Raw genomic sequence first — 10,757 nt, 5'->3', positions numbered from 1 at the left:
AAACTCATTCCATGGAGGGCCTAGTGCAAGGTTCGGACCAAATTTGCACCCCCCCCCCCAAAAAAATAGATTTAATTATTGTTGGACAAAAAATACTCTAAAAACACCAGCAAAAATGTGATTTTAATTTTGAAATACTGTTCCAAATGATTCCCAACATAGAGATATGTGCTCGTATACAAATCTAAGCAAGGTTACACATTATGGTTCAGTCACATCTTGTATGTTTGGGCTTCTTGTGGTAAATTTGCAGGATTACAAATTATTAGCAATTCTGTTCAAGAACAAAATTGCCCCACGGCTGAATCAATACTTAACAAAAAAATGAATGCAACATGTAAAATGTTGGTCCCATGTTTCATGAGCTAAACTAAAAGACTCCAGAAATGTTCCATATGCACAAAAGCTAATTTCTTTCAAATGTTGTGTACAAATTTGTTTACATCCCTGTTAGTGAGCATTTCTCCTTTGCCAAGATAATCCATCCAGCTGACAGGTGTGGTATATCAAGAAGCTGATTAAACAGCATGATCATTACACAGGTGCACCTTGTGCAGGGGACCAAAGGCACTCTAAAATCTGCAGTTTTGTTACACAACACAATGCCACAGATGTCTCAAGTTTTGAGGGAGCGCGCAATTAGCATGCTGACTGCAGGAATGTACACCAGAGCTGTTGCCAGAGAATTTGTTTAATTTCTCTACCATAAGCCATCTCCGTCATTTTAGAGAATTTGGCTGTACGTCCAACCAGCGTCACAACTGCAGACCACGTGTAACCACGCCAGCCCAGGACCTTCACATCCCTCTTCTTCAACTGCGGGATCGTCTGAGGGGGTATTTCAGTCTGTAATAAAGCCCTTTTGTTGAGATAAACTCATTCTTATTGGCTGGGCCTGGCTCCCCTATGCCCTCCCAGGCCCACACCTTTGCCCAGTCATGTGATATCCATAGATCAGGGCCTAATGCATTTATTGAAATTGACAGATTTCCTTATGTACTGTAACTCAGTAAAATCTTTGAAATTGTTGCATTTATATTTTTGTTCAGTATAGTTGATCCCTGTCCTAGTGTCTGCTGTTTGTTTCCTTTCAATGAAAACCTAGGGCTCTGTTCAATCTGTATTGATGAAACATTACAGAAACTAAGGTCATTTCCAAATTGAGCTGACATACATAGCTGTAGATCGATTAAGAGAAAACGCGCAGACCCTCTGCCCTTCGTGGAATGAGATTGACACGTGATATAGATAAATGAAAGGCTTTATTTTGCCAAAATAATGAGCTTCACGAGTCTTGGGGAACATATAATGCACAACACTAGGTGTTCACTTCCAACCATAACTTTATACTTTCTTTTTTAAAGCAATACATTATCTGACAGCAATAAAAGCAACTGTAACAGATAAATTGATCAAAGTAACCATTGTGGAGCTATTGTAGGAGCCTTATGTCCACTCATAGCAGATGTGTACACTCGCAAGTGCATGTTGTGCAATGATGCTTTTCAAGGGGACTAAATCACACATTCTCTTGAAAAGAGCTTTCTAGTGTTGCTGTGGGAATGTGTGGGGCCATAATTTTTTTTTTTTTTTTTTTTAAAGGCCTTGCACCTTTAAGGTTATTGCCTGGTTTTGGCACCAATACCCTTAAAGGTGCAGGGCCTTTTTTTACAGAGCCATACAGTATTTCAGAAATAGAGCAGGTTTACTAAAGGTCTGTTTTCCAACATTCAGCTCTTCAGCAAGAAGCGCTACTGTTCCTAACCATCCTATGTCAGTAAGGCAACCAGAAGAGAGAAATAAAACTAAGGCCACACACAAAGATAAAACAGCCTGCAACTAGATATTAGTTTCACAATGTTGAGTAGTAGGTAACTTGTAGTGTCTGTGGCATGTGCAGCCATTCATATTCTGAGGAAGAAAGGTTTTGGACGGCCAAGGAGGCGGGAGCAGTATGGGGACCAGTAACACCCAGTCAATGTGACTACCCAGAGAGTCAGAGTACAGGAGACCATTTTCACATAATCATGGTGACTGGTTTTGCGTCGCAGAGCTCCATCCAGAGGAGGCTGTCCAGGGTGAGGCAGGCTCATTTTAGGTCCAGGACCATTGATGCTGGGTTCTCCAGGTAGTCCCTCCACAGGTTCGAGAACCGCGCCATTGTGGCCCCGTCGATGATCCGGTGGTCTGCCGACCAGCTGACATTCATGATGTGAGCTTTTACCACCTCGTCCCTTGAGTTAAACCTCGGCAGGACCTGAAAGGGGCATGACATGTCAGGAGACTATTATTCATAAAGCAATCAAGACATACATAACCACCATAAATATAATGTAACAAGTACAGAGAGAGTCATGAGGCTCAGTCAGGCGTCTGTATCGTGTTTGCACCTCCCAGTCAGCCAGACACATGCCCACTGAGCTAAGAACCAACACTCAGCTCCCATTATCAGCCGAGTTCCGTACCCCTGTGCTTCTCACCATAGCCATCATGGACAACATAGAGTTGAAGTTCGAAGTTTACATACTCTTAGGTTGGAGTCATTAAAACTCGTTTTTCAACCACCCCACAAATTTCTTGTTAAACTATAGTTTTGGTAAGTCGGTTAGGACATCTACTTTGTGCATGACAAGTAGTTTTCCCAACAATTGTTAACACACAGATTATTTCCCTTATAATTCAATGTATCACAATGCCAGTGGATCAGAAGTTATCAAACACTAAGTTGACTGTCTTTAAACAGCTTGGAAAATTCCAGAAAATGTCATGGCTTTAGAAGCTTCTGATCGGCTAATTGACATAATTTGAGTCATTTGAAGGTGTACCTGTGGATGTATTTCAAGGCCTATTTTCAAACTCAGTGCCTCTTTGCTTGACATCATAGTAAAAATCTAAAGAAATCAGCCAAGAAAAAGTTGTAGACCTCCACAAGTCTGGTTCATCCTTGGGAGCAATTTCATCTGTACAAACAATAGTACGCAAGTATAAACACCATGGGACTACGCAGCTGTTATACTGCTCAGGACGGAGACGCATTCTGTCTCCTAGAGATGAACGTACTTTGATGTGAAAAGTGCAAATCAATCCCAGAACAACAGCAAAGGACCCTGTGAAGATCTGGAGGAAACCGGTACAAAAGTATCTATAGCCACGGTAAAACGAGTCCTATATCGACATAACCTGAAAGGCCGCTCAGCAAGGAAGAAGCTACAGCTCCAAAACCACCATAAAAAAGACAGACTACGGTTTGCAACTGCACATGGGGACAAAGATCGTACTTTTTGAAGAAATGTCTTCTGGTCTGATGAAACAAAAATAGAACTGTTTGGCCATAATGACCATCGTTATGTTTGGAGGAAAAAGGGGGAGGCTTGCAAGCAGAAGAACACCATCCCAACCGTGAAGCACGGGGGTGGCAGCATCATTTTGTGGGGGTGCTTTGCTGCAGGAGGGACTGGTGCACTTCACAAAATAGATGGCATCATGAGGGGAAATTATGTGGATGTATTGAAGCAACATCTCAAGACATCAGTCAGGAAGTTGAAGCTTGGTCGCAAATGGGTCTTCCAAATGACCCCAAGCATACTTCCAAAGTTGTGGCAAAATGGCTTAAGGACAACAATGTCAAGGTATTGGTGTGGTCATCAAAGAGCCTCAATCCCATAGAAGATTTGTGGGCAGAACTGAAAAAGCGTGTGCGAGCAAGGAGGCCGACAAACCTGACTCAGTTACACCAGCTCTGTCAGGAGGAATGGGCCAAAATTCACCCAACTTATTGTGGGAAGTTTGTGGAAGGCTACCCGGAACATTTGATCCAAGTTAAACAATTAAAAGGCAATGCTACCAAATACTAATTGAGTGTATGTAAACTTCTGAGCCACTGGGAATGTGATTAAAGAAATAAAAGCTGAAATAAATCATTCGCTCTGCTATTATTCTGACATTACACATTCTTAAAATAAAGTGGTGATCCTAACTGACCTAAAACAGGGAATTTTTTACTGGGATTAAATGTCAGGAATTGTGGACCACCGAGTTTAAATGTATTTGGCTAAGGTGTATGTAAACTTCCGACTTCAACTGTAGCTGATAAAGTAATTTAGGATTCACAAACCTGGATCTTTCCCAGAGCGCCAATCGCCACCTCTGGAGGCAAAATCACTGGCTTTGCATACGTGCCTCCAATCTGATTCAAGGGAATACACAGATACATGACATGTAAATACTGAACAGCGACCCATGCAAGCATAGGAAACAAATAATGCAGTAGCTAGCAGTCAATTACTATTCAAGTAAGCATTGCTAGATGAATACCACAAAGCCCAACCAGTTTGATTTGTCAGTATTACTTATCAAGCGCATCCTCCCAGCTTTAGCATTAGTTTCTCCCAAGGCTCCCAAACCCCACCCCCTCTCACCGAGCCGATGTTGGAGAGGGTGAAGGTGCCTCCTGTGAGGTCGGCCGTGCCCAGCTGGCCCGTGGCGCCCAGAGTCTGCATGCGGTTGAGCTCCACGGCAATCTCAAACACACTCAGCATCTGCACATTCTTCACATTGGGTACCAGCAGACCCCGGCTCGTGTCCATGGCCAGACCAATGTTGTGGGACACCTGGTGGAGGAGACGAAAAAGAAGCTGACCCAGTTTGGGTTCTCAATCTTTTCGACGGGGGGGGGGGGGGGGGGGGTCTGAGAAGTTTAAACACTCTTCATGTTCATGTTAATGATTCCTTCTATTTCTACCGTCCAGAATTGTGCTCGCCGTGATCAAGCACAAATATACCATTTATTTGAATATTTTGATGCATCATTATCTATAATAACACTGCAATATCTAGAGCTGGGGGACCTTCCGGCAGCCTTACCTTGTAGGTGATGTTCTGAACAGCCTCGTCCACCGAGGCGTTGAGCATGGGGAAACGGAGTAGGCCCAGAGAAGCAGCCTGCTCAAACAGACAAGATATTTATCACCATCACAGCAAACAGACTATTTCTCCAAATCCTCCAACATAGTCCTTTTGGTATGGTATGGTATGGGGCGGCAGGTAGTCTAGTGGTTAGAGCGTTGGACTAGTAACCGGAAGGTTGCAAGATCATATCCCTGAGCTGACAAGGTGAAAATCTGTCGTTCTGCCCCTGAACAAGGCAGTTAACCCACTGTTCCTAGGACATCATTGAAAATAAGAATTTGTTCTTAATGGACTTGCCTAGTTAAATAAACTTTTAAAAATGGCATGATGCATCCTACTGCATCATGAGACTTATGACACCTGTTGCAGTGAGGTTGCTCTCCAGTCATAACAGAAGCCATAACAATCATGCCAAATAAAGTGTTATAGTGCCACCTTGCCACCACACTATAACACTTTATTTGGCATGATTGTTATGACATTGAAATGAGTGTTATAAGCTCATGTCAATTTATGACCACCCATGCCAAATGACATATTATTATTATTATGACAAATTAAATGGCTTCTGTTATGACTGGAGAGCAACCTCACTACAACAGGTGTCATAAGTCTCATGATGCAGTGGGATGCATAATGTCATTTTTAAAAGTTTATTTTACTAGGCAAGTCCGTTAAGAACTAATTCTTATTTTCAATGACGGCCTAGGAACAGTGGGTTAACTGCCTTGTTCAGGGGCAGCTGGACACCCAAATGTCACCTCACAACATCATTATATTATGTCAGGAGTCAAAGTTCACCTTGATGAAGAAGGGCATGTAGCTGAGCTTGACACCACGAGCCTCTGACAGGCCCTTCAGCTCCTTGCGCAGCTGTACCAGCCTGGTCAGGTTCACCTCATCACAGTACCCAAAGTGGGGAATTTTCAAGGCGGCAGTCATGGTCTTTACCATCGCTTTGTGGAAACCTGGTCGTTCCAAGGAATACAATGGGAAAAGGGATCACCCATAGTGATTATTATCTGAATCAGAGATGTATCCCAGAAAGCAAATACATTTATTGGAAGCATTAACCATCTCTGTAAAACTGCCTCTACCTTTCAGGGGCTCAGTGCTGTCCGTGCCCGAGAAGACAGGCCTGGAGATTGCAGGGAGCGGAACACTTGGTGGGAACTTCGCCTTGGGCTTGACACCCGAAGAGGGGGCGGATGCTGTGGGAAGTGGAGGCTGAATCTCGTGGAATGGGGTCAGGGGTAAGATGGCCCCTGTCTGTTTGGCCAGGAAGTTGAGGATGTCCTCTTTGAGGATCCGTCCGTCTCTCCCCGTTCCGACCACTTCACTCAGCTTTATCTGAAAAGGAGTAATGAGACAGACAGGTGAACATGAGGTAAAGGAATAATGGGGAGTGGCAATGAGGTAAAAGGACAGACAGGTGGACATTAGTGTGGTGGGGGTCGATACACTTACATATCGCAATGTTATTGATTTTTTTTTTTTTTTTTTTTTTACTGTAGATAGCGCTAGTCGGCTGCACCTGCGCCAAAACTGCTGTATTTTCCTACCTATAACTTGTGGTCGTTCTTCTTTTTAAACAGTGAGAAACCATGTTTTCAGCACTTATTTTCCTGACTGATCAAAACAAATTTTCTCATGCTCTCTTGTCTCTCTGTAGTAGAACATATAGTGAGCAATATGTTTGGAACATCATATTGCAATACATATCAGCACCTTGGTATCGTAATAACATCATATGGTCCCTGGCAATTCCCAGCCCTAGTGGACATCCACAAAATCCTGCACACCCATTAGCTCTCTAGGATAAGCATTGGTACCACTGGTTAAAGGGGCAGTGTGCTGCTATACTTTGTGTTGACAGTGTGTGTATGTTTTAATAACTCACATTGTTCTCCATAGCTAAACGACGGACTGCAGGGGTGGCCTGGGTCTTGTGTCCCTTGATTTCCTGGTGTGTGTGCTCATCGTGTGACATTGCCGGGGTCTCCACAACATCCTCCTCATGGGCCACCTCTGAAAGATCGACCACAAAGTCACCATCACCACCAACCAATGGGAGTCAATGTTGTTTTCGGACATCCAGATATTCTACATTTGTATTTTTATGATGAACGGTAATATAAAAAGGTAAAGGAAATGGCTTCAAGGTTTCCAGTTCCAACTGTTCTGAAAATGTTCACTGTCAGCGACTTCATACATAAGAAGTTGGGAGATTCCCATTACTCTAGTGTTGGTGCCCTACCTACCCGGACCGGACTCTGTCTCGATATCCACCAGCGCTGTGCCCACTAAGGCTGTAGCATCCACCTCATAGTAGAGCTTTTTAATGACACCGTCATAGCGACTTGTGATGGTAACAGATGCCTTGTCACTCTGTACCTCACAGATGCTGTCAAACTGAGACACCTTGTCTCCCTCCTTTACATACCTATGGGAAGAGAAAGAGACATTGAACCCGAACAAAATATGTATCTTGGAGCAGCAAATCTTGGAGCAGCAAAGCCCTGTAATAATTGAACTTGTGTGCCTTCTAGTGGCAACTCTTATAAAAACCTAATTCATAAAAAAAGTGGTGCTCACATCGGTGTACCATATTTTGAAAACATACCATTCCTTCACCGTCACCTCCATGATGCCCTCACCAATATCTGAAAGTTTGAATGGCAGAATTGGTCCTGGTGTGACTGTAAAAAGAACAAGTGATCATTAAAACGACATTAATTCTTTAGCCTATAAAACTTCCACATAGCCTTATGTCTATGACATCTGTTGTAATAGAACTGAATTATTTAAAGCAAAATATTTTTAACATAATTTGAACCTGTAAGATCGATTGTTTACAGCCTGTGTGTACACTGTCAACAGCATTCTTCCTTATTGGGCTAGTTCGCTTTGAATGGTACAATGCCCGGGTGGTTGGAGATTTAATTTAAGGACCAAGGGAATGGTCTAAAAAAAAGCTAAACCCCCCCCCAGCACAAGAACACACCTCAGTTGGAATATACTGTTAGTGCAGAAGCCTACTCACCATAACTTGTGCGAAAAAACCTAGTGCTGCACAGCTGAGGGATGAAGACAGAGTGGGGATGGAGGGTGTAGTCTGGTCGGCCAGTTTGGACCCTGGAGCAGCAACGCTTGTGCCGGTGTTCCAAAATCTGGGATGATAAACATTGACAATAAAGAGATCCATGTCATTACCATTAATTTGATGGGGTTGGACACTGCGGGAGCTCGCTACTTCTATACACAGCATCTTTAGTTATTATATAGCATGACTGTTGGGTAGCTATCAAAAGTTAACTAGATGCAAAGCAAGTTAAGTTATTTATTATCTAACCAATTTAACATCCAACAAAGTTAAATCGTCAATCCCAAAGTGTTGTAGCCATTCATGGCTAAATTGTTTATCAAAGTTACTTTAGCTAACGTTAACTGGAAACTTGTTGAAAAGACATTGTAACCATTGGCATTCATGTTCAATTCTGTCATCACACACAACGTCAAGAGTTTGAGTCAATTTGTTGGCTAGCTACATATGTTGGCTAGTAGTAGCGAGCAGATTGCTTTGTATTGACAAACAATGCTATGTCGAAACATTTAATTTCAATCCCACTGTAGTGTAGACTAGTTAACTAACGTTAGCCATTCAGCTAGGTAGCTTGTTTGCTAGCAGCTGCATGGGTAAAGTCTCTAGATTGAGGTATAGTGGCAGGTTTTCTAAACGTATGATACTTGTGCATCATCAACTACTTATGCAAAGCTTTCAGGTGGGGATTAACATTTGGAAAAACTCAAACAAACATACCAAGCGTCTCATAAATGTGAATGAGCCTCTAGTAAATGCCGCCATCTTTGTTTCGTTCGGATCTGACGGACAATGCACACCCCTTTCAATGGCCAATCGGAGATCAGTCACAAATAGGGCAGCGTGAAGAGATTGTCCACTCCTAAATAGAAAACAAGTTAGTTTTGACTGGACTAGTGGTCCACTAGTATATTCTGGACTGCTAGTCCAGTCAAAATAACTAAATTGGTGTTCCATTTACCTTGGCTGTTTGATTCACTAAGAAAGTTCCTTAACACTTTATTTGAGGGGATGTTGATAATACATTCATTATCCATAACACATACGCAGTACAACCAAATATATGTTTAACTAACCCAAAATAGTTAATATGTGTCGTTTACAGTGGGAGCATATTAATCATAGCGGGCAGAACAAGCATGGAGGTGGGAAAAGCCAAGCACGAGCTAGCGAGATCCCATTGGCGCGTTGTAGCATATATTTGCATATTTCAATAGGGGAACGCCTCCCTCGTGAATTGCTCGTCAAGTCTTTAAAACTAAGTGCACTGTGATTTTAACATATTCTAGTTTAAGGAACATAAATGTATTTACTGGGCTAAGTAACCCGTGACTGGACTGCCTCTCACTACCATAGTTGGGAGTGAGAAAAAGTTCTGAACGGATGCTACAGCCAAAGAGTTTTACAACTAAACCAAGATAGACCACAGCCTATTGTTTTCAATGGGAATAAAGAATCATAGTGGGCAGAAAAAGCAATGAGGTGGGCAGATTCAAGCACAAGCTAGCGAGATCCTATTGGCGCGTTCCAACATATATATCTGTAAATTTCCGTTAGGGAACACATATTATGTGAAGTGTGCCTGTGCAGAAACTACATTCGCCTTTGTACTCCTTCTAAACAACGCGATTTTTAAAAGTTTTGCAAACGGTAAAGTCTACAAAAAACTTAGTCCACTCGGTTCATAAAGATTTTAGTTTTGGGATAAGAAAACGGTTTTGAAATAAAAATGTTTAATCGACGAGAAAATGTGCCGAATATCGGCCAAAATCCATCTCGTTCAATCTCACACTCTTAGGTTAGTTAAATAAAAATATTTGCCTTGTGTCTGTGTTACAACATTACTTGAGGCGATGTTAATGGAGTTAATAGTGATGGGCCAGTAATTGAAGTTTGCTGGTTTGAGTCCCTGAGCCGACTATGTGATTAGGTAAAACGACTAGGTGAAAAATCTGTTGATGTGCCTTTGAGTAAGGCACTTACCCCTTATTGCTCCAGGAAGTAGCTCTGCTTATGAGTGTCTGCTAAATTACTAAAATGTCAAATGTATTAGCAAATTCATAACACATACGCAGTACAACTTTACTTGAGGGGATGTTAATGTAACAGATGTCATTGTACTTCGTAATTCTCTTGTGTTGTATTTTTAAAGAAAGGACTGTCCAGTCAGCGATCGAGGTTTATTGGTGTTTATTCTGACAATAGACACAAGGAAGCACATTAGATGTGCAGGACAACAGTATGTTAATGGCTGTAGATTTGTGATTCGTTGCTTGTCAGTCGGTATCAGACAAGGTTTTTTGTAATGAAACATCAAAACAATGACAAAAATAGTACAAAATACAATCAGTCAGTACCTGACGATAGATAGAGGAAGCAAATTAGATTTGCAGGACAGTATGTTGATGGCTGCAGATTCGTGTTGTGTCTTTTGGCATGGAAAGTATTCACACCCCTTGACTTTTTCCACATTTTGTTGTGTTACACCCTGAATTTAAAATGGATTCAATCAAGATTGTGTGTCACTGATATATGCACAATACCGCATACTGTCAATGTGGAATTTTGTTTTTAGAATTTTGTACAAATTAATAAAAAATGAAAATCTGAAATGTCTTGTCTACATTTTTTAAAATGTGCTTAACAAGTCACATTATAAGTTGCATGGAATCACTCTGTGTGCAATGATAGTGGTTAACATGATTTTTGAATGACTACCCCACCTCTGTACCACACACATACATTTATC

At 41.9% G+C, this 10,757-nt stretch overlaps 1 protein-coding gene and 1 non-coding gene across 2 annotated transcripts; both read right to left on the bottom strand.

Moving 5' to 3' along the window:
* Positions 1-106: 106 nt before the first annotated feature.
* On the bottom strand, positions 107-8,855 carry LOC109889084 (lipoamide acyltransferase component of branched-chain alpha-keto acid dehydrogenase complex, mitochondrial). Its single transcript, XM_031822500.1, has 11 exons — positions 8,729-8,855; positions 7,952-8,078; positions 7,532-7,607; positions 7,170-7,351; positions 6,809-6,936; positions 6,006-6,258; positions 5,710-5,876; positions 4,864-4,941; positions 4,419-4,610; positions 4,115-4,186; positions 107-2,257 (listed from the first exon to the last, which is right to left on the bottom strand). The coding sequence occupies exons 1-11, from the start codon at positions 8,771-8,773 to the stop codon at positions 2,090-2,092; spliced, it is 1,488 nt and encodes a 495-aa protein (XP_031678360.1). The 5' UTR covers positions 8,774-8,855; the 3' UTR covers positions 107-2,089.
* Positions 2,357-2,489, bottom strand: LOC116374067 (small nucleolar RNA SNORD94). The gene has a single exon (XR_004209896.1). It is a non-coding gene; the product is annotated as a small nucleolar RNA SNORD94 (small nucleolar RNA).
* Positions 8,856-10,757: the final 1,902 nt, after the last annotated feature.

This window comes from Oncorhynchus kisutch, linkage group LG4 (genome assembly GCF_002021735.2).
Source record: "Oncorhynchus kisutch isolate 150728-3 linkage group LG4, Okis_V2, whole genome shotgun sequence".
Classification (NCBI taxonomy): Eukaryota; Metazoa; Chordata; class Actinopteri; order Salmoniformes; family Salmonidae; genus Oncorhynchus; species Oncorhynchus kisutch.
The sequence above is the reverse complement of the archived record's forward strand: the minus strand, read 5'-3'. Positions and strand labels throughout refer to the sequence as shown.